Here is a 25012-nt window from a genome sequence, read left to right as displayed (position 1 = left end):
AGGGAAGAACTGCTAAAGCTTTGAGGTCGTTGCAATTTACAAACCCAGGAAAGCAAACTGAATTTGCTCCAGAAACTGGTAAAAGAGAAAAAAGAAGGCTCACAAAAAATGCAACCGCTGGTTCTGACAGGTAGGCTGTGTGTTCACTTAAGACTTGTATTAACTTGCTGCTTCACATCTGTATTGTTTTCACAATCTTAAGTTTTGAATTTTCTGGGTATATTAAATTGGATGATCTGGAATTAGTAAGAATCTCCAAAGACTGCATATAAAATGAAGGCATTCCTTTCAACTCTAAAAATTTCTTTTTTTTTTTTTTTTTTAAAGATTTTATTTATTTATTTGACAGAGAGAGAACAAGTAGGCAGAGAGGCAGGCAGAGGGAGAGGGAGAAGCAGGCTCCCCGCCGAGCAGGGAGCCCGATGCGGGGCTTGATCCCAAGGCCCTGGGATCATGACCTGAGCCAAAGGCAGTGGCTTAACCGACTGAGCCTCCCAGGTGCCCCTAAAAATTTATTTCTAAGAAAGTGTCAATGAAGTGAACAGGTTAACATTTTTGGCATGAGAATTAAAATTTAAGCATTATACTTAAAACAATTCTTTAAAAACATTGGTATTATATAATTGGTATGTCATTCCTCTATGGGTGGCATCCAAAAAGTCAATCTTACAAGAATTCAGGGTTGCTTTTTATCTTTTTACATGTCTGAAGTAGAAACAGTTATGGTACAGTCAACAGAATGAATGAGAAAACTAAATTGTTTAGAATATGACTTTTTAAATTGAACATTTCTTAAGCACAGGTTGACAAAGAAATGTTAGTATAATCATTCAGAATTATTTTCTACATATGCCATTTATTCCATCTGTTAAGGTTTCCATTGGGTCATTTAATTGTTTTTAAGCCAGATTTGCTAGAGTCCATTAAAGAACAAGAAACAGATTAATTGCAGTATAAAAACCAATAGGGTAGTAGAAAGAGATCGGTAACCAACAAAATGTACCACTATTAAGCTGCTGTTCTCTGTCGTTGCTGTTAAGGTAAGGGGAAAATATTTTAAACAGAAATATATTTTTTGGAAATAGTAAAGGAATGGACTGAGTTGACTTTTAAATGGACTTCTAGAGGCATATTCAGGCTTTTTGGATTTGTCTCCACACTTTAGAATGAGTCTCTTCTTCTCACAGAGCTCATTTACTGCTAATTAGGCTTGAGTCTGGTAAGTTATGTACCAGTTTTGCAGGATGTCATCCCTAATTCAAAATATTACACCTCCTTAAATTTGTTTTCATTGCCTTATTTTCAATAACCTATTCAAAAATAACGTGTTTGTGAGGTGTAATTCGTCTTGTGTTTTATTTTACAGACAAGTGATACCAGCAAAGAGTAAGGTCTATGATAGCCAGGGTCTCCTGATTTTCAGTGGAATGGACCTTTGTGACTGCCTTGATGAAGACTGTTTAGGATGTTTCTATGCTTGTCCTGCCTGTGGTTCCACCAAATGCGGAGCTGAATGCCGCTGTGACCGCAAGTGGCTGTATGAGCAAATCGAAATCGAAGGAGGAGAAATCATTCATAACAAACACGCTGGATAATTTATGGTATCAGATTATGGGCTCTTTAAATATCCCTTCTCTATTTCTAAAACTCTGTCACCCTAAGATACATTTTAAAGTTGATTGCCAAATGACAAGAATTTGAAAACCACCTCAGCATGCACTCACTCTGCACTAATGTTGCCATTTAGGGTGCTTTAAGATTCATTATCTGATGTAAATTTAGATGAGCTGTTCCTCAGCAGTCAGCTTTGAGCCTGTCCGGGTCAATGTCAACAAGTAGGCAAAGGCAGTCCTCCATTAGCACAGCGCAAATTTCAGTTACCATGGTCTATACTGTGAGCAGTTAGGTAAAGTACAAACTTCCCTGCTAGCCCTTTGGTCCACAAATCATTATGTAGCAGACGTGCTTCATCGTCACGGACCAATCACAGTACTTCTCTCAGATTCTGCTAGTGATTGGTTACTGCACATCTGTCATTCAGTTCACTCCCAGACAGCAAAGCATGTGGTTGTATTGTCTCCTTGTCACCCATGTGACATTTTACAAAAGTAGATCATCAAAAGAACTGGCCAACAAAGATAAAAGTGAATGAAGAAAGGAAAAACGGTAATGCTAGATGTGAGATTTGAACTGAATGTAAGTGGAGTTGTGGAGGAAATCCCCGATGGGAATGTTGGTGCTGCCGCGAGCCTCAGTACACAGCTAGGGGAGCCTTGTGGAGGCAAGCGTAAGGGAAACTGGTTGTGACGAGAAGGTTGAGTAGGTCCCAGAGAAAGTGATGGTAAAAACTTCACACTAAAGGCAATTAGAGTTATTTTACAACATTGAAAGTATGAATGATAAAATTGTGGAAGCTGAATCCAAACTTGAGTATGACAGTTTGCTATGGCATAGAGTAGATGCTTACTTAGTATCCTAAGTTAACAAAAAGTCAAGCACTGTTCAAACCCCTTATGGTTAGCTTTTACAGTGGAATAACACTTTCGCCGTGTTTCTAATGTTTTAAATTACAGTGTACTAACATACTTTTTTACAATGTTTTCGTTTTCTTTTGTTTATAACACCAAGTTTTTAATATTTTGACAGATTTTTAAAGGTCACAGAACATTTTCCCCCATTGATTATTAAGATTGCTTTGAATGGCCATTTTTTATGGTCCTACATTACTGTGCCAGCCAAGGACTGTAGCTGAGTACAGTGCCCACCTACTTCAGGAAAAATTAATTTTGATAAAACTAGGTAGTTGAGTGTTAAAAGTATTTTGGAAATAATCTGCGTATCTAAATGCTAAAATTCATCTGGCGATTTACCCTTAAAGTTTTAGTATTGTAAACCTTTCATTGTTTAGACCATACATTCTTGGTGAAAATTTGTTTTTGATGGCAAAAATCTCATTCTTTGTATAAAGCATGGATATACATATAATACATAAACAGGGATACATTGTGTCTGTGGTATTAAAGTTTTATGGGTGGTGATTAGGATTAAGAAGCCTAAAAAAGGCTTTAAGGGAGTAATAATGAGAAAAAAACATTAGAGAAACACTGGTTGAGAGAGAGTATAAATTGTTTGGAAATTGAATCTTGTACAGGTTTTTATGGAATTTGTATGGGTGCTGTTTGGAGGATGAGAGTGGGTGATAACTGCTCTTTTTTTAAGCAGCTACCTATTTGTCTAAAATTGTTCATCTAGGACATTGCCACTAAACTAGGTTTTTGCTTGGTTTTCCCTAAATTAGAGTACTTTGGTTTAATCAGATGAGCTTTTAGCAGTTTGAAATACTTTTTAGCTATTGAAACGAAATTTATACAACCAGTTTGATTAAATTAACCAATAGAGGTTTATTTTTACTCCTGTATACTTCTGGTACCCGTTTAACAGGTTTTACTTTGATGGAATGCCATTTTGAACCATGGAATTGTCATTAAATTACATTTGTCACTGACCTAGTTATCAGAAGTATGGTTAGTATCATACTTTTTTTTTTTTTTTGAAGATTTATTTATTTATTTGACAGAGAGAGCAGGAACAGAAGCAGGGGGAGTGGCAGAGGGAGAAGCAGGCTTCCAGCCGAGCAGGGAGCCCGATGCGGGGCTCGATCCCAGGACCCTGGGATCATGACCTGAGCTGAAGGCAGACGCTTAATGACTGAGCCACCCAGGCACCCCAGTATCAGTTATTTAATTCACATTTCAACAGAGCACTGGCAAAAAGAATATTTTGGCTTTATACACTTAAAATCAGATGCTAGATTTTTTTTTTTCTGAATTAAGGAAATAATGTGTTATAGAGGATACACAGACTCCCAATTTTATCTGAACTTCTGGGTTCATTAGACATTAGTTGCATTACTGCCAATGTTTTTGTTGGTTCTAAGTAAGTATGATTTAGTATATTGCTTAAGCTATTCGTAGGGACAAATTTAAGTCTTAGTTTTTTTTTGTTTAAAACAGGAATAGATTTTCAAAAGAATAAATGACTTTAAAATTCAAATTGTTTATATTTCAGCATTCCTTAGTGGAACATTTCTGTGTTTTTTTTCAAAGATGGTAATAGTTAATTTAAGTTTCAAGGGTAAATTTCTTGAACAGTTTTGCTTATATTTGTTCATTATACCTGTTTCCTAAATAGGAAGCACTCACTTTTCATGAGCATGCACAATGTTTACAGAGAGAGGTATGTCTAATTTAGAGTATGCTGTAATAAAAGCTGTGTTTTGGGAAAATTACGTCATGAGTTCGCTTACTATTTTTTAATATAGAATCACAGAAATACAGAATACAATTAAATCATCTAGATTCTTTTTATATTTTGCATAAGTATGGTTCCAGGTGGCTAAATTATTTTAGGATACTATTAGTCTAACAAGCAGAAATAAAAGCAATATGAACACTTCTGCTATATATGGCTCCTGCTGGAGAAGTTAATGTAAGGCCATAAACATTGGTCTTACACAGTATTGGCCACAAACATTAAAATAAAAATGCATGTGTATATTTGAAGTAAATGGCATCCCATGTAATCTTTTTCCTATTTCTTTTACAAGTATAAGATGAAATATTATACTTGATTCTTCTATTTTTAAAATGTTATATCTACTTCTGTATAACAAGCTGTTCTACCACCTGACAAAATTCTCCAGAAAAATGCTTTCATGAGCTCTCAAATATTCCATGTTCAGAACCCCTAAACACATATTGCAGAGCCTAGGTAATATGAGTATTCTGTAAACAAACAAAAATGTTTGTTTTTTAATGGGGATGGCTGTCTGAAGTGTATAAAGCGTTGTAGGTGAGTTTCGTTGGACAAAATCTGGGCAGTTTAGTTCTTTGAAAGAGGTGTTGCTGCGCTGAAAAGGCAGATCCCACTGAGACCCCACCCCTCCCGGGTCAAGTAACAATGTATAAAACGGAGGGGTCTTAAAAGGACTGCACTTAGGTAATTCGAGATTTTCTGTTTACATTGCGGATACCCTGAAAGAAATAGCTTAAGGTCCTTGTACAAAGTCATGTGGCACGGCCTTAGTTTTTGCTGACATCTGCTGGTATTTTGATGTAAATAAACTCTCTGCTGCTACTCCTTAATGCTTAATCTCTTCACTTCTAAATTAAACTGTGAACACCGGTATTTACATTGAAGTGGGCTATTTTAAAGAACCCTGGTAAAGTAGAATGGTTTCTCTTTGTAACATTCTTAGGCCTCACCCAGCAGGACTCAACCAGGTTTGTTTTTTTTGGAATATGAGTGAGGATATGAAAATATGCAGGGGTACTTCTGGATTTCACTTATTTTTATAAAGTGTAGAAACTTGGAAAAATAATGCATTTATCTACTTAAAAATCATCAAACACTCCATTGAACACTTAGTTTGAAAGGCATAATTCCTGTAGAATATATACTCCTGACCTATAGATTATTTGTAATGGCATAGTTGTGAGGATTGACTAATTTTACCAAGATAATCTAACTTCCAGAAGATAAAGGAGATTTACCAGATAAAACATTAACTCAGTTGAGTTAGTAATACTGCATCTTTAAGTGCAGTTTGAAAGTATTTAATTACAGCCCTATCAATGGCACTTAAACTAAATGTATTAATTTTTTTTCCCCTTAAAGCCATGAGTGAAAAATTTCTTTGAGACACTTAATGATTTTAAAACTTCAATTTTCTCATTTCCTATCACTGCAAGCAAACAACTGTTTTATTAAAGAGTTGCCATAATCTTCAGCTATGGTTTTAAGATAAATGGACCTATTAAAAGTAAAATGCTTACAAATGCTGCTAAAATGGCCAAAACCTTCCAATACTCCCAACTCCATCACATAATGCATGAAAACACAAAAGTTTGGCTCATGATTTTCATTGTAAACATGCTGGATGATCCTTCTTTTACTCAGTTCTTTTCAGGGGGACATTTTGAGGTGAGGGCACATTTTTCTTTAATGAAATAATATAAAAACTAGACATGGGTCAGAGTTGCAGGATATTTGTCCTTTTGAGAGAATTTCTGTAAAACCAAGATAAAAGAATATGGCCTGTAAAAGGAGACCTGAAATGATTCAAAATGTAAATACTAGCTCTGTAAGTATCCCTTTGTTATCAACAACCAATCAGTTACATTAAACAACTTGATAAATACACATTAAGTTTTGGTTTTTTTTATTTTGTTGTATTCTGGTAGCCCAAGTTTATGATTTAGACTTCAAGGTAGAATTTACTTATTTTTTTTTAAATTGGTTATTTAGTGGCCTAAGATAAAGTAATAGTGGCAGCACTGGTACCATGTAAGTGGGTTCTACAAGGTTCTGGGTGAAGTACAAATTTAATTTTGGCATTGAGAGGTAAAACTATTCAGGAATGTTCAGTGAATTCTGGCATCATTAGGGTGACTTTTTTTTTTTTTAATAATTTATTTATTTCGACGGAGAGAGACAGCAAAAGAGGGAACACAAGCAGGGGGAGTGGGAGAGGGAGAAACAAGCTTCCCGCGGAGCAGGGAGCCCAATGCGGGGCTCAATCCCAGGACGTTGGGATCATGACCCGAGCCGAAGACAGACGCTTAATGACTGAGCCACCCAGGTGCCTCATTAAGGGTTTGTAAATAACAAACTCATGCCTTCCCCAGAGGTTAGTTAACCATTTTGAGATTTGGACTGAAGTTTCCCGTTTTTCAGTTCAGCTTAGTATAGTGAAATCAGATCAGGTCTCATTAAGATTTTATTTGAGAGAGAGAGCACGAGTGTAAGTCCTCCCACCAGCAGGGGGGCGCAGAGGGAGAGGGAAAGACAGAGACTCTCAAGCTGACTCTGAGCTGAACAAGGAGCCCCACGCAGGGCTCTATCTCATGACCCTGAGATCATGACCTGAGCCGAAATCAAGAGCCGGATGCATAACCTACTGAGCCACCCAAGCGCCCCCAGATCAGTTGTTAAAATGGAGCCTGGAGGGCCAATCTGTTGATCTGGAGAAAACTATCACTTGAGGGGTTTTTTGTTTGTTTGTTTTGTTTTTTTGGTAAATGAGGTTTTTAAAATTACCAACATGCTTTCGTCATTTATGCCTTAGTGAAGGAGACTATGCAAAGAGCACTCTGCATAAAATATAGGCCCTACAATCTGGTGCATGCAAATAAGATGATTTTCCAAAATAACATGGCTTATGGCTTTTCTAAACTTGGCCACAAGACTTCCCTATAGCAAATATTGAAAGGAAAACATTTCCAAAGTTTTTCTGTAAAAGTTTCCAACTCATCCCCAGAAGTTATAGTTGAATAAATGCTTAATTTGTCCTCGATGTCTTTTTGTATCAAAGAACTTCACATAGATTTAAGGGTCAGAGAACAGCTAAACATCCTTAACAGACCAAGTTTCCCACTGTGTGACATACCCACAGCCCATGTTAGGGCCCTCAGACCTTTAGGTAGGGAAATGGCCCTAGGAGATTCTTACTCTGCATTTTGTTTTCCCCTGGTCCCAACTGGTTGACTTTGGTAAGAGACCTGACCCAAGGGAAGCCAGTTTGGCCAGCAAAGCTTACAAGTTGGGCACATGTTAAGGAAACATCATCACCAAGTGATGAAAGAGATTGAGCCAATCAGATGCTCTCAAAACTTTAGATAGAGGAGAAAGAATTCGGTGGTTTGTATAAGGGGACATGAAAGGACAGAATGGCTAAGGCACGCTAGGGTTCTAGACCTACACACTTGGGAGGCAACAGCTCTCGGAGCTGTCAGTGAGTCCCCAGAGCTGCTGTCAGATTCGTACATCTGTTGTATCTCGAAAATGCCCACTCTCAATGCAAAGTCAAGATTCCATAATTTTCATTACATATCCTTGCAACAAACACTCGATTACTTAAGAAAACCTTAATGAGTTCTTTCACCCAAGGAGACTTACTAACAGACCTGCTCTTCTGATTAAGAGACTAGAGAGTGGAGGAGGTGTAGTGTTAACACTCCTGCACGTGTTAGCATTGTGTCATTGAAGAACTCTAGACCAGTGGTTCTCGAATTTGAGCAAGCATCAGAATCACCTGAGGGGCTTGTTAAACCCCAGCCTGCAGGGCTAGGGTTGAACCCACAGTTTCTGATTTAGTAGGTCTGGAGGAGGGACAGATAATTAGCATTTCTATCACCTTTGTAGGTAAGGTTTGTAGGTGAGGTTGAAGTGGCTAGTCTGGAAACCATCCTTGAAAAACTGCTCTACAACGGTGGTTCTCAACCTTGGAAGCACACTGGAGTAACCTGTGGAACATCAAAAAAATACCTTTATTTGGGCCTCACCCCCAGATACCTGGTTTAATTGGTCTGGGGTTTGGCTTGAGCACTGGGAAGGAAACTCCCTTCTGGCTCAGTGTGGAGATCACTCAGAATTCAAGTGGGTGACGGATGGTTGATTTTCTGTGGCACCTCGGTTAGACGATGCTATCCAGTTTTTCATCAGACATTACTCTAGATTTGCTATGAAGGTATTTTTTAGATGTGATTAACATATACATCAGTATACTTTTTTTTTTAATTTTTTTTTTTAAGGTTTATTTCTTTTACAGAGAGAAACACAGCGAGAGGGAACACAAGCAGGGGGAGTGGGAGAGGGAGAAGCAGGCTTTCCGCAGAGCAGGGAGCCTGATGTGGGGCTCTATCCCAGGACTCTGGGATCATGACCTGAGCCGAAGGCAGACGCTTAACAACTGAGCCACCCAGGCGCCGCCCTTCAGTAGACTTTTAATTAAGCAGATTACCTTCCATAATGTGAGTGGGCATCATCCAACCAATTGAAGGTTTTAAAAATATTGATGAACCCCAACAAAGAACGAATTCTGCCTCTCAACTACCTTTTCAGACTCGAGCTGCAGCATCAACTCTTCTTTACACGTTTTGGACTTAGCCCCACAATCATGTGAGCCAATTCCCTAAAAAATCTGTGTGTGTCTGTCTGTGTGTCTCTCTCCGTCTCTCTCAATCTATACACACACACCTTCTTTCATTTCTCTGGAGAACCCTGGCTAATACAATAACCCATTTAGTCTCTATTCCAGATTGTTTCCCAGAAAGATCCAGGCTCTAAATCAGAGTGTAATTTCTTCATTAGATTTTTTTTCTTTTTCTGTATCTCTGGCCTTCGGTGAGTCAGTGAATATGTAACTCAATCATTTTTACTCCTTTTTCCTATTCATGTTATCAAATCCATTTAGCTCCTCCTTGGAACATTCTTGAATCTGCTTTGGTTTTTTGTTGTTCATTTTTATTTTGTCTTCACCACCCTGGTTAAAGCTCAGTAGTGTTTTGCATACTTAGTATCAATCCCTCCTTTTGGTGTTAGCACCGAAATTTGCCTTTGAGCAACCACCCTCATACTCAGCCTGTGTTCAGGTGGTGTTGACCTCACTTTGTGATTCCTGGGGTGGGCACATCACCGAGTCCTGGCCTTTGAGAGTGCAGCATCTCCCCAAACTTAGTGAATGTCTCAAGGGTGAATACACGATTAGCTGATCCGATCAAAGCCAATAAACATCAGCATTGCTGGGCCCAGAGAAAAAGAGCTACTCATTTTTCAGTGAGAGTTTCTAATGTTACAGATTTAGGACTGGATCTATTGGTGTCTTATCCAGACACCACTTAAGAATCGGCCTTAGAATGAAAGCAACATACGTAAAAGCAGAAGCCACAGTCAGACAGACAGACAGACAGGATTTGGATACCCGGATCCGGCTATGTCTGAAGTCAATCCTGAACTATTCAGTCACATGAGCCAGTCATTTTCACTTTTTTTCCCGTGATTGGCCATTAAGTGAATACAAGGTAGTGACCAGATGAAGAGTTAACTCTATTCATCCAAGGATAAAAACCACCAGAGCTCAAGGGTAAAATGGCCTGTTTGAAACTCATGCCCTTGGAATGTACATGCATTTTTTTTCTTTTTTTTTAAAGATTTTATTTATTTATTTGACAGAGAGATAGCGAGAGCAGGAACACAAGCAGGGGGAGTGGGAGAGGAAGAAGCGGGCTTCCTGCCGAGCAGGGAGCCCGATGTGGGACTCGATCCCAGGACCCTGGGATCATGACCTGAGCTGAAGGCAGATGCTTAATGACTGAGCCACCCAGGCGCCCTGTATATGCATTTTAAAGAAGGAGCACAAGTAGCTGTGACCTACAGCCACATCTTTATTCCTCCTCCAAATTCTTGCAGAAGCTGCTCACTCTGTAGTTGTCGTGGACCTTAACTCAACCTCCTTTGAAGGATGAATGTAGCATGGACTGGGGTAATTTGCCACTAGGGTCTGAAATTCTATAATAAAAGATGAGAGACTTATTAAGGTATCAGTGTTTGGTGTTTTAGTTGGCATTGCTTGCTTTTAAAGCACTTAGAATGTTTGAGGTTTGTAAACCTGATGCATTTTCTCTATAACCCTATGTCTCATAGTTAGAACACATTCCTAGGTTAAATGATCAGATGTTTAATAGCTGAATCTGAGTTAATTAACTTGTCAAGCAATTAAAGGTATATCATTGCCTCAAATTAGTGATTCATAATACATTTCCAGCAAAGTGAAATTTAAGCATTAACAGCTCTGGTTCTTCGTCCCTTCTGTCCTTTCCAGGACACTTAATTCCGTATGTTGAAGTAGAGAATGTGAGGCAGTAGTTCTACCAGAGAAGAGTGAACAAGGCACAGTTCAGCATTTTCTGTATGTCACTTCCAATGATAATAGTGCCAAAAAACGAAACGTACAGGGACTTTCTGATACTTGATAGTATTTTAGAAGCTGGATATTCTAAATCACTTATGATAGGGATATTTGGATGCTTTCATTTTTTTTTATTTTCTATACTGATGTATTTTTAAAACTTTTTTTCAGTTTTGAAATTAAACGAAAAAAAGCATTGATTATTTTTGCCATGAATTTCACAGGTTGGCATATTTCTGAGGGTTTTTTTTTTTTAAGACTTTTTTTTTTTTTTTTTGACAGAGAGAGAGCACAAGCAGGGGGGAGCAGCAGAGGGAGAGGGAGAAGCAGGCTCCCCGCCTAGCAGGGAGCCCGACGTGGGACTTGATCCCAGGACCCTGAGATCATGACCTGAGCCGAAGGCAGACGCTTAACCGACTGAGCCACCCAGGCGCCCCTCTGAGGTTTTTTTGTTCCAAAACATCTTTGTAGGGCTATCATCTATTTCCTTGGAAAAATATATAGCTCTAACATTTGTATAATTTAGAGAAATATTTGGATTGTTAAACCTTTGCTATTAGCCAAAACTTTGGTAAAAATAAACACACTTTAAGGGGGAAAAAAAACAACCCTGTTTTTATACTTCTACTTTGTGGACTTTTGTGCTTCAAATTTAAAAGAACCGATTCTATACAATTAATAATTGGGACAGACCTAATAATATAGTACCATTTCACACATATTGAGTCTAACTCTTAGCAGCATGCTACCTTTGTTGGGTGTTCTCTCATTTCATCTTCCCACCTGTCCTACTTAGCTGCTACCTTTTCAGTTACACAGTACAGTATTAGCAATTATAGTCACCCTGTTTTACATTAGATCCTCAAACCTTATTCATCATATAGCTGAAAGTTTGTACCCTCTTACCAACCTCTCCGTATTTCCCTGGTAAACTGGTCCCCCTGCCCACCGCCCCCGCCCCCAGGCCCTGGCAACCACTTTTCTATGCTCTATTTCCAAGAGTTTTGACTTTTTGTTTGATTCCACGTTAAGTGTTACCATGCAATATTTGTCTTTGCCTGGCTTATTTCACTTAAGCTGCTACTTTTATAATTATGATTTAACAAATGAAGAAACTGAGGCTCAAATAATTTAATAACTTGCCTATGGTCACATAGCTTATAAATGAAAGAGAAGGGAATCAAATGGGGTCTATTTGACTCCGAAGTTCAAATGCTGACTTATAGTCACTGTATTCTTTTTCCATTCAGTTTATGAATGTGAACTTCTTCCTATTCAGGATTCACTGGAGCTATTTGATTCTGATGGTTTAGGAATTATTATGGCTTGTTATTATAATTACGATTCTAGTTAGGTATTACAGGTTCCTTAAGGTGTGTCCTGGAGTCCCCAGCGTTCAAACACCTCCAGAAAAATGGACAGAAAATTATTGCTTGGCCAGTTCCAAAATATCTTTCTGCTTCCATTCGGAGGAGTCACTTTGAAGAGTTAGATATACACCTGATAAATGATAACAACAGCCTTTCATTGTGTCATTGGGCACCTAACTGTACTTTCGTTCTGACGTTTAAATCCTTTGTATCCATCTCCGTTGTACGATACCCATATGCCCAGAAGAGGGCGATGTTTTACTACAAACTGCCTCCAACCTGCTTTGGACAAAGTGTACATTTAGAAACAAAATTTCTTAAGGTTAAATTGGAGTGCCATTTGCTTAAGCACCATTTGCTTAAGCCCTTTGGGAGGAAAATGTTTCTTCTAAATATTATATGGAGAAGAGAAAAGTTTTCTTTCTCAACCACTTCATTTTTATATAAGTCGTTCTTTCAACTGAAAATCAAATACTTTATTGAAGTAGATTGTAGTGGAATATTCTAGAACCAGTCCACACTTCAATTATAAGTATTTCTACAATCCAGAGAAAAGAGCATGGGCTTTGGTGTTAGAAAAACCTGAATTTGAGTACTGTCTCTATTCCTTCCTGGCTTTATGACTTCACACAAGTTACTTAGTTTCTAGAGACCTCAGATTTCTGAATAGTGGTACCCACAGGATAACAATGTTGTGAGGATTAAATGTGCCCGCTTCAGAACCTAACACAGATGCTCAGTAAATGGCAATGTTCTACATTTCTGAAAAAGCAGCCAAACAGAGCAAAGTTATATGAAATTTTCTTTTAAGATGAGCCTTGGTCATTTCCATCCTCTGTTGCATTAAGCAAAAACACTTGGCACATACTACACATTCAATCAATTTTGTTGAATAAATATTTTAAAATATAAAAAAAGTTACACTTTAGGAAAAGCAGGAAGCTGGAGATAAACTGGTAATGTAGTTTACTAGGTATATTTCTACCTTCTTCCCTTCCTTTCTTCTCCGTGCCCCCAATAAAAGAAGCTAGTCCCCTCTTTCTTTGAGTGAGGGAAGGGAGTTTGACCAAGTAAGAATAAGGTTTTAGAAATGAAGGGGAAAAGGAATAAAAGGAAGTGTTTTGTTTGCTGTCCTCTGTTTTGTCTTTGGTAGGTAAGAATCTGCTGCCGAAGGAAGGCAAAGGCTTGGGGGCCTCAGGAAGTGCAGAGCCCAGACCCTGGGCCCCAGGAGGCAAGAGCCACAGGTGCCAAAGGCAGGTGCCAAGGGGAGCTGGCTCTGTGGCAGGGGGTGGTGAGCTCTCAGAGGTGAATGCAGCCACACATGAGCTCTCCTTGCTCTCTCTACTCTGCTCATCCCTCCTTCTGGGAAACCCTTAACAAGCTGAGCCCAGAACAGCAAAAGGGGAGTCGCTGCGGGTTCTGCCACTTTGCGTGCTGTTGGCCTTTGGTCTGGGTACTCATGCCCCAGGCCCAGCTGTGTCTACTCCCAGCAGGTACAACGTGTCAGCTCCATTGACCCATGAAGGTCATCATGACTAAACAACCAGATGTAAGTGATGACACTTCTCACAGGAGGGAAATCACCTCTAAATGACAAACATGGCTGCCACCAGGGGCTTAAAAATAGAGATTTTGTACGATGATGCTCATCACACTTACAATAGCAAAATTTGCAAACTAATTTTCCAACTAGAGGAAAACTGTTGAATAAGTAATGGTATAATATTTATGTATCAACATAATGCAACCAAATAGGTTGGGTGGAAAAATTTTAATGACATGGGGCAATGGTCATGAGGTTAATTATTTTTTTTTAAGGCAGAGTACAAAACAAGGTAAACAGGACAACTCCAAATTGTTAAAAAGCAAAATAAAGCAGAAAAACAGGAACCTCAAAATGCTAAGAGAACTTATCTTTGGTTGGATGTTATTTTTCATTTTTTTCTATCATATGTTGTACAGTTTTCAAACTTCCTGTACTGAACACTCTAATCACAAAAATGCAGCATTACAAAAAGGTGGTGGAAGTTGTTGATGCCAATGGTTTGTATCCCCTCATATAGCAGATGAGGCATGGCTCTTGTGGACAAACGTTAAAGGACTTCGGCAAGTCTCTTGACAACTCTGACCCTCATTTTTTGTGTCCTTAAAATGGGAATAATTTAATAGAGTGGGGGTAGTGGGGAGGGACTTCATTCAGTTGTGATCATTAAGTGAGATGATATATGTAAACCTTTGCTCAGCTCACTGCTTGGTACAGAGGAAGCATCCAATCAACTATAATAACTATTAGCAGAACAGATGAGTTGTTACCAAATTCTAGCCCTGGCTGCTTCAAGCTTGCCTACCTGCCCTCCTTCCTTCTTCTCAAAAAACAGCTGATATTGGCAATTTCATAAGATTTGACCATGACAGGGCACCTGGGTGTCTCAGTCAGTAAAGCATCTGCCTTTGGCTCAGGTCTTGATCCTGGAGTCCCAGGATGGAGCCCCATGGAGTTCCCTGCTCAGCAGGGAGTCTGCTTCTCTCCCTTTGCCCCTCCCCCTCACCCCCCATCCCGCCTCCCACCCCCACCGGCTCGCGTCTGCACCTTCTCACTCGCTTGCTCACTCTCAAATAAATAAAATCTTAAAAAGACAAAAAAAAAAAAAAAGATTTGACTATGACTCTTGTTTCACCCCATCTCAAAAGTTTGAAGACAAGGAAATGGACACCAGACCCTTCTGGGGAATGGATTCCTAATGATAAAAAGACAAAGGAAGGAAAGTGTGATTCTTTGGGAATGGGAGGGAGGAACAGCTGCTTGGCTATCAGAGAAGGAGTGGTTCTGTGTCTGTGTACCAAGGAGATATGGGCCAGCACACGGGCCTGGGGTTGTGGTGCATCACACGGAGGCCCGAGAGAGAGCACAGGTACCCAGACCTGGGTAGAAGTGCATATCTCTCTGCTGGGCCATCCAACTCAACCCCCCACCACTGAGACCTGGAGTGCAAGAGGAAACAAAATGAATGTGAGCCACAATATCAGGGATTTAGGTTAAACGCTTCATCTGAAACTTTTTAATAGTGTTCTGAGCAGACAGAAACTCCAGAGGTAAAATAAGCTCAGCACAACCCCTTCCGTGTGAAACCGGAAGTGAGGAGCTCCTGGGAGTATCTAGGCCAAAGCCACCTTGCAAATTCTGACCATGGCTGGATTTGCCAAATGCACTTCTCCCCTCCCGTGGCCCCACCTCCTGCCACGATTCCCACCCACATGGCCTGAAGCACCAGAAACTATTTACTGTCAGGCCCCATCAAGGGAAACCCCTCAAAAATATTCTGAAAAACAGAATTTAGAGAGGCTTGAAATATAAACACATGAACAACCCTGAGATATTTTTTTCTAAAATCTAGACTCAAAGTAAAAGATTACTTTATTATTTTTTGCAGTGGTAAGTATGAGCCCGGTCCCACACTTGTGTTGTAACCCTTAAACAGCCATCGAAGATAGGTGCTTCAATTATTTCCATTTTGCAGACACATGAAAACTTGATGAGGTAGTTCTGTTTTGTTCACTCCTTTGTCTCAGTACCTACAACACTGGCTACCCTCTACATACTCAGGAAACATTTGTCGAATCAATGAATGGAGTTCAACAACACGCATAAGCCACACAGCTGGTAAGGGGTGAAGCTGGAGTCACACCCAGGCTGACCTAACTCCATAGACTGAGTTCTTAACCACTGCCCCTGTTTACCTTTTTCCCACTGACGACTTAAGTCTGGGAAAGAAGACAAGGGCCTTGCTGGTGGAGGTACTCGCCTCCATGACACTTAGAGTCGGCATGTCCGTGGATATGACTGGACATAGTGATTGCTCCAGGGTCAGTGCTTAGATGTTACTAACAGGATCCAGGGCTCCTCTGCTTTGGGAATATATTTACGTACCCGCTGGAAAAGCTGAACCCTTCTATGTAATATAATTCTCCAGGCTTTCTGTAATGCAGAATGATCAATTATGGGCTACTTACCAAAAAACGTCTAGAAACAGGCAAACACATTTCTATTATCATTTAGCAATTGCTTGAGGGCTTTGAAAGTGTCTGGAATACAGGCAGTTGAAGAAGTGTCCCCTAAGAAATTATCAAGATGAGGGCTTGGAAGTTAAATGCACTTCCTCTACCTTTTAGGCTCTATCTATTTGGAGGTGAACAGATTGAGTTGCATTTCTCTGTGTGATTAACATCAAGCACCCTGTGTTGGTTGAAAAGGTTCATTATCTGGAGAAGAACTTAAAAGGCAGGATGGACAACTTCAATTTAGATAATTGTTGGCTGTGATGGAGTGCTCTTCAAATGGGTCTGCGTGGGGTGGGGGCAAGGAGGAGTGCCATCCACTAAGCGCTGGAAAGGCTCTCAGAACCCACAGGCAGCAAATACCTAAGTAGAGGAAGCATGATATATGGGATCAGAAACCCTGAATTTCAGCTCCAGATCCATCACTTACTAGCTTGGTGGCCTTAAGCAAAATCAATCATCGTCTTTGAGGTCAGTTTTGCCATCTGTAAAAGCAGCAATGACCGGGCCTGACTTTCGGGTTGTTGGAAGGATCCAGTGACATGGCTGGGAATGCCTTGCAAATGCTCTGCATAAAAATTAAGTACATTGTCTTGGAAGGGGCTTTGTTGGCTTCACAGCAAATGCACTTCCACCTCCATGGGAAGTGTAATCGTGGTCAGGAACATGGATTCAAGGAGGTACGCTACCTGGGTTCAGATCCTGACTCAGCTGTGTGACCTTGGGCAAGTTCCTAAACCTCTGTGTGCCTCAGTTTTTCATCTGTAAACATTTTTCATCTGTACTGAGTATTAAATAACTTCAAATAGGCAGTGGTGTCAGCACATAGTAAATCTACATATTTGCCACCACCATTTTTTAAAAACTTTCTTTCAAGGATCTTTTCCCTGAAAGAATGGAATGGAACAAGTACAAATATTACTTAAGACAGAGTATAGTGAGTGCCATAAGGAAGTACCAACCATCAGTTCTGGGAGTCAGAGGAGGAGAGGACATTTCTATTTGGAGGAGTCAGGAAAGGTTTCACAGAGAATAACCAGGGAAGGTTGTGAAAGGGAGCACATTCCTCTGCCTGCAGGGGAGCCGTGGAGGGGAGACCCAGTTGGACATATTGGAGAACAAGGTCTATATTTGTAGACTAGAGAGAAAGTAGGAGATGGACCTGGAAAGGCAGATTTTAGCCATAGCGTGAGGGGCTTTAGGTGCCCAGATGCGGGGATGCAGGCAGTGGAGAGAGGATGAGAGCCTGTGGGCTTGAGGAAGATTAACCCAGCAGCATTCTGCAGGAGGGATGGAGTGGATTCGGTGCACTTCATCATCCTGGCAAGCAGTAACGAAGGTGACTGGGGTCCTCCTACATTAGCAACTCAGACAAGTTGGAATATGCCTCCAACAACATCGGGAAGGGCAATCATTTCTCTAATGTGTGAAACAAGAACCCCTAGTTTGTAGTTTTCCCATTCATATTAGTGGCTAAGTGGAGTTTCCCATTCTGTTACCTCAGTATGAAAGGGGGAGGGATGGAATTATTGCCCATCCCAGGCCAGGGCCTTCACTCATAGGCTCTGATGAAGGACCAAGAAGGGCTTCTCTGACATGGGCATATCCTTTCTCCCAGTGGAATTTTGCCATGCCCTCTCATGAAGATAAACATTTTTCAAGATTGCTTTCACTGCCACCTTTTGGGGGTATATTTCCTTGAGAAATGAAGTGCTTTCATGCAGCTGGATGGCAGTTAGCTTTCTCCCCAGGCCAGTGGGGCTATTGTGTAGGGCACTGTGTACAAGCTGAGTGACTGTGTGTGGCAGCCCAGCCACCCGGTCAGCCTCACTGCAGGGGACATTCAGAGGGTTGCTCCCAGGGGTTTCCACCCCTCTGGGAAAGGCAGCTTTGAGGTGTTCCCCTGGGGATTCTGCCTCCCCGGCCTCAGTTGGTCCACACGTGGGCACCTCTGCCCAGCCAATCAGCATCCTTCCCTGGAATGCTTAGAGCTGAAACTAAGGAGAGGATGTGCCTCATTTCGGTGGTGGAAGCAACAGAACTTGAAGAGTGGGAACACCCATCAGCCAGGTTCCCAGTCCAGGGAAGAAGACAGTCTACATAGCAGAGAAGGGCACTGCCCCAGGAGAAAAGTCAAGTCTTGGTTGAATTTGAGTCCTTTTCCAATTTTCCCTGAGGACTAAATCCACCCTCGTTCTACTCTAGATTGTGAGTAATGCCCATTCTTTTACCTAAACTATTCTGAATTGGACTTCTTTCACTTTTGATCTAAGGGTCATGATTCATATGCCTGTGCCCTCACCCTGTGCTCATCAATTAAAACTTACTCAACATTTAACATTCTTTTCCGTGTCCTAAGGATTGAACAGACTATCTCATCACTGCTAACAGTGAGAACAATGTGTTAGCCCTTAATGATCACAGGAAGCACTTACATACTACTATTACAAATTTCAAAATAATTTTTCAATCAGTATTTCACCTAATCCACAAAACATGCAGGAAGATAGGGTGGTTATGCTCTTCTTTACTTTACAGAAGAGAAAAGTCAGGCCTGGATTAATTAACTGCTGACTCACAAGAATTTTTGCCTAAATCCCCCCAGTTATTTCCTGCCAGAATCTAAATTTCAACCCATATCCTTTGTCTCCAAATCCAATATATTTTCCCCAATACCTTCTTACATGAGGAAGTGACCCAAAGCCAGTGAGGAAGATGATGTGATCAAGGAGACCTTCATAGGATCTTCAGAACTGGTTAGGGAACGTTCAACTCTGCCTACAAGAAAGGGGGTAGTGCTGTTGCCTATGTTTGGAGGGACCAAAGGAAATAACACTTGGGCCAAGACTAGGATGAAGCAAGTGAGGAGGGGAGGCAAGTAGGAGACACCTATATTCAGGGTCATGCAAGGGCTTGCCCTGGCCTTGTGATATCCTTAAGGTCATAGCTGGTCATGCAAGGGCTTGCCCTGGCCCTGTGATATCCTTAAGGTCATAGCTGCAAAATTCAGACTTCAGGTGTCTACGAATAAAGACCCCCTGAAATAAAGACACTGTTTCTACATGAAAGTAAGTGTTGGAAGTTACGTTGAATGAAGAATCAGATGACCAGAAGTAGGCACTGGTAGTCAACTCTGTCATGCCTGTCATTTAGACCTCATTGTTCTCATACCTTTGCTCAGTATTTTCACATATAATTGATTCACTTAGCTAGCCACCCTCTCAAGAAATGTATTTTTTGCACTCATCCTGACACATAAATGTCCTAGGTGAAGGAAAATTACAATCACATTCTGTTGGGAACCTAGCAAAACCCAAACAAATACTAAAAATCAGTATTTTTAAACCTAGAGTAGATCCTAGAGATAATCTATTTCAGGTGGATTTCTGTTACTTTTGACCAGAGTCCCAATTACTATACCCATGCTTTTAGGCTGCCATTACTGATCAAAACTTACCTGTTCTATTTCCCTTTCTCTCAGTGTCAGGAAGTTGAAAGTGATAGAGCATAAGTGGCTTTGTCAAGGTCTTGTAGCCATGCAGTGGAAAAGCCTGGATTAGAATCCAGGTCTACTGAGACATAGGCCTCATTCTACTATGCCACGAGTCCTACGTTGCATATTGGACTGAGAGGGTTATTGTCGAAAGTACCAGAAATTTTTAGTACTAATCATTTCAGATCTGTACAGTACTTAGAACTTTTCTAATTGCTTTTGCATTTGGTATTTCATTTCCAACTCACAAAAGTTTTGTGAGTAAATTATACCTATGATAAAGATAAGAAAGTTGAGGCACACAGTAAGGTTATGTGACTTATTTGAGGGAATATACTAAGAAAATAGCATAGTTGTTGTTTTCCTCCATCACTGTTCATGTTTTTCCCTACCAAATAACATGGCAAGCCAAACATATCTACAATTACTTATTTGTTTAATAACCATTCTCTCCTGCCCTATGTTAGTTATCTATTGCCGTATAACAAATTACCCTGAAACTTAGCAGCTTCAAATAACAAACACTTATTACCTCACAATTCCTGTGGATCAAGAATCCAGTTGTCACTCAATTGGATGCCTGTGACTTAAGGTCTCTCCAGAGATTGCAGTCAGGTGTCATCTGGGGCTGCAGGCTCATCTGAAAGCTCAACTGAGCAATGATTCACTTCCAAACTCTCAGCAAGACTGGGTTCCTCATGGGCTGTTGGATGAGGGCCTCCATTCCCTACTGGCTGTTGGCCAGAGACCTCTCTCGGTTACCACATGGCCTCTCCAGAGGGCAGGTCTCAACATGGCAGTTGGCTTCCCTCAGAGTGAGCACATGAGAGGGCAAAACAGAGAAGCCCAAGGCAGAAGCCACAGCACTTTGTGTAACCTAATCTTGGAAGTGACATCCCATTACTTTTGCCATGTTCTATTCATTAGAAGCAAGTCAAAAGGTCCAGACCACACTCAAAGGGAAAAGATTACAAAAGGGCAGGACTGTCAGGAGTCTAAAATCACTGGAGACTTTTTAGAAGCTGCCTATCACATGTTCCAAATTAAAATTACAGCCTCAAGAAGCCTAAGGTGAAATAGGTCTAGAGTTAGTTTATCATCCTTCAGTTTTTAAGGAAAAACATTTTTTTAATTATAAAACAGAAAGGATTATTCATCCAAAAATTGTAGCTGGTAGCTTGTTTGATATTTTGAAGCCATTGTGCAAAGTGGACACGTATCCCAAAGGGATAAATCTGTGATTCTGCCATCCATCTCTCCCTCTCCTCAGAGCATGCTAATTTCATAGCTTGATTTTTTTTCCATCTGAACCGAAAGTCTTGCCTTGCAGACAGCACGAGTGAATGACACTGCCTGCACGTCAGAAATTGCAACTGACATTTCAATTTTGCTTAATTTTTTTTCTTTCTTTGATAGTATTATGGAGAAAATTTACATTTGAATAAAAAGCAAATAGTGCATGTCAGAGTAAGCATCAGGGAATGTCAAATTGTTTTTTTCCAATTACAACTCTATTTCAAATAGGGTAATGCAATTAAAGGATAATTACTAGAAGCACAAAGCCAAGGTTATGATCAGAAATGGTTACCCTTTCACTTTAAGTCCTGTCTTGCTAAATAAAATATTCCTGAGGGGCAAGTTACTGTTTGAAAATAGAATACACTCATCCAGGAACAGCCAAACACTTGGCAGTGTTGACCAAAACATGTATTTGTGCATAAATACAAGTGTTTGAAAGAGTTGAAAAGATAAGAAAGGTGAGCCGCATTTTCCTTGGCTTTATCACTCTGATTAATAATGTGATAAATTAGCTGTAGGATGCAATATTAATTAACAGTATATTAGTTGCATTTTATTGCCAATAACATAACAAGCTCTGAAATAGTAGTCAGAATAAACTGCTGACGTGGGCTTTTCTGCAAACTGAGCTGTAGTTTGATTTCTCATTTGTCCAAGTGAAGCATCAGCAACTGAGTAAAACCAATTACCTCAAAACCCACCAAGCCCTCGGCAGCAACTTAGTGCATCTGAGCTTTGCCCAAATGTTATTACTTTCAAATTAGAGCCTGGTCTGAGATGGGGCACCGAAGAATTTCTACTGCTGAAAATAATTCAATATGGCAGTCTAGTTTTGTGATCCTTTGCAGAGCCAAATAGAAAGCAAAGACTCCTTCCAAGCTCGAGACATCTCCAATCCATAGCTGTCCCCTTCCAGAAGGCAAATATGTTGTAGAAGAATTCCCAGGTTGTAGTCTTCATTTCTGAGGTGAACTCCTGGATTTGGGTGGGGGACACTTTAGGAAAAAGGATGCAAGGCATAAGAAAGTTTGGATAAGGAGTTATGTCACCTCACTACATAGTGAGAAACTCTATAGCACAAAAATCCATCGGGTAAGGAGAGAAGTTATTGAGTTAGCACATGGTCAGAGGAATTAAAACAAGCTGGGAAAGGTGCATTATAGGTACTTGAAGAAACCTCTGCCCATTTATTCACTTATCTCCCCAGTACCCCCGCCCTTCTCTCTCTGACCACAGACACAGTCATTTTCTACCCCTTTTTCTTACTTAACTTCCTTCGCAGCACTTACCACTATCCTAAATTACATGTCAGATAGTTTACTCATTCATCACTCATGTATTTGTTTATTGCCTGTATCCCCACCAAACTGTAAGCTCCATGAGGTCAGGGAATGCGTTCTGTCTGTGCATGGCAGAGCCGTGGCTGATACAGAGCGGGCATGGAAATAGTTGAAGCGAAGAATGAACCCGTTCACCGAACTTCCATTTACCAAATGCCCAATGTCGAAACTCAAAGGATTCAAAGATGATGAAGTCATAACTGTCATTCACAGGAGTTTACTATGTGCCCTCAGTGAGCTAAAAAGCTTTGAGTGTAATGAGTAACAGCTTTACATACAGTATCTTACTTAATCTCACAACAACTCTGCAAAGCATGTGTTTCAATTACCTTTTTTTTTTTTTTCCTTTCTTTTCTATTTAGATAAAGACATAGCCGCTCACAGAGCCTGGCTCACTTAATGCCACACAACTAGAAGGAGGTAAAGGCATGAATTTAACGGGTTTCCCACTCTGACTCCGGGTATTGTATTCAAAGATGAATAAGATACAAACATTCTCTTTGAGAACCTCCCAGTCTCGTTTGGATTTGAAACATCGTTGTCTTAGAAGGTCATCTTTGCCCTGCCTGGCCAGAGGAAGAATCTAGCAATGAGTCCTAGAGAATGGGACATTTGCCATCGTGGGAATTTCAGGAATGTCCTCCTTCCTGGCAGGATCTAGTATCCCATGCTGTTTTGCCTTTGGGTGAGGTCAGATTCTATTAGAGGTTCGTGAGAGCAACATATATTCTCACATCCCTGGTTCCAGGTCTGTGTGTGAACTCAGTATCTGTCAGGGATCCTATTTACTTTTAATAAATCCAGCAATGAGTAATAAATAAGTGATGAGTCTTCTGCCTCAGAGAATCCAGCAAGGGTAGGACCCAGCCAGGTACATGGGGAGCCAAACTCTTTTCCAGCATTCACAGCTGAATTCTAAACAGCTGACACCAAACTCCACAGTCAGTTCAGACTGCAGAGTTTCTATATATTTTCTACGAACTATCCCTCTCTCTAGTCCCCTGGAATAAAAGAAAGTCCCTCAGCCTATTCATCCCACGAATTAAAAAAAAAAAAAAGAAAAAAAGAAAGGAAGATTTTAAAAAGGTCTCCCTCAGTTACAATGCTGTTCATGTCCTTTGACCAGAAAGAGTTAGAGAAAAACTTCAGGATTGATCTGAGGGATGCAGAGCCCAGGTTCCATTAAAGTGTATTAATGCCAAGGTCTGTGCAATTAGTGAAAAGTCAATTCCCATTACTAGTTAACACTATTGAATATCTGCTTTCTTTAATAAAAAGCCATGTCCAGTACAAAGAGAATAAATCAATAGGTTCGCTGCATTTAGATCCATTTTGCCTTCTTCTAAAATGCACAGAGAAACTCCCTGTCAGAACTCCACTGTCTGTCTGCCAAGCTCAGTCTGGGAGCTGGCAACCGGCCCTGATGTTTTTGCCTGGAATCTTTCATTTAGCACTCTCTTGCCTTAGCTCTCATTTCTCTAATCAGAAAATTCGAGTTTACCCCCATGCCTAAAAAGAGTTTACCCCTCTGTGTGAGCTCAATCTTGATCTGTCTCTGATTTGGACTTGTTTGGAAAACAAGCCGAGAAGCTGATATGGATCTACTTCTAAGCCCCAGCGCCGGCTAGCAGCAGCTCTCCCTCAGGCTAGGAGAGGGTGAGGTGGACACAATCTCTCACCAGAGCCCAAAGAATCCCTAGGGCATGAAAGAGTTTGCCCCTTTAGATATGCCCTTTCCATTCTTTTACAGCTGGTTAACCTTTTTTGCTGCCAGTTTTGGAGGCAGCCTGGAATGTTCCAGATCCTCAACTGTGAAGAGCAAAAAAAAAGGATACACCTGTCCCTTGATGTTTACAAACCCTCTTGGTTCCCAGCATTTTCTCAGAGGAAGGACACATTTACTTCCCTGCTTTGGAGGCTGCTTCTCTGTAGCTAAGCCAGGCTATTCATCTTCTTTGGTGTGGACCACAAGAAGGGGAAAGCTATTTAGACACTACTCTCATTATAATGCTTGGTTTACTACAGATTAAAAGGACATTTTGAACCCCACTGTCTCTCACGTACTTGATTATATGTGAGTTACTCTTAAATTGGAATATTGTATTTCCACTAAAGTGACTTGCATTTCCCCAAATCATTTCGTTTTATTTAGCAGAATGCTTAGTTTTTGATTGAAAAAGGAGGGTTGATATCATTTGGCTTTAGTCGGGTTTACTGCACAGAATTATTTGATATTCATTTTTTATCCTTTGGTCCTTATTTTTATCAGTCAGTCCTCATTCACTGACTCAATCTTGCATCTTCTCTCCCTTCCCAGAGTGTGTGTTTACCAGGGTGGGCAGGCTTGGTGGTGATAACAATTCGGGTCATGGTTTCAGTAGTAGAAAATATTTGAATTCCATTTTTTTTTTTTCTCTCAGGATTCAGCAAATTAGAATAGATTATTTTTTGATCTATACTAGTGGTATAGATTGTCTAATTATATAATTATACAAATAGTATAGATAGATTTTTCAATCGGTTCGAGTCTAATATTTCTGCACCCAAGAGGGTAAATCTATGTCATAAAGCAAGAGCTAGCTGAACCCATATCTGCATATTCCTGTTTCAGGGACCCTTTTATGCCACTTGCCACAACTCCATTCCTGGTCCTAAGGTCGGGTCTCCCACAGCAATGATCACAAACCAGGCCCTACACTATGAAGCG

General features: G+C 40.4%; 1 protein-coding gene across 4 annotated transcripts in view; it reads left to right on the top strand.

Annotated features, from left to right (window-relative positions):
* ARL14EP (ARF like GTPase 14 effector protein) overlaps positions 1 to 22686 on the top strand; it is a 36624-nt gene extending 13938 nt beyond the window's left edge. For 2 of the 4 annotated variants that reach the window (XM_036076795.2, XM_078058279.1), the window contains exons 3-4: positions 3 to 130; positions 1367 to 5144. In XM_036076795.2, coding sequence (XP_035932688.1) covers positions 3 to 130; positions 1367 to 1595 — 357 coding nt within the window. In that variant the 3' untranslated portion in view covers positions 1596 to 5144. Of the gene's footprint in view, positions 1 to 2; positions 131 to 1366; positions 5145 to 11029; positions 11372 to 22667 lie in introns of those variants that run through there. The other 2 variants (XM_078058278.1, XM_078058277.1) reach the window with 2 other exon arrangements.
* Positions 22687 to 25012: the final 2326 nt, after the last annotated feature.

Source organism: Halichoerus grypus, chromosome 11 (assembly GCF_964656455.1).
Source record: "Halichoerus grypus chromosome 11, mHalGry1.hap1.1, whole genome shotgun sequence".
NCBI lineage: Eukaryota > Metazoa > Chordata > Mammalia > Carnivora > Phocidae > Halichoerus > Halichoerus grypus.
This window is presented reverse-complemented; position numbering and strand designations above follow the sequence as displayed.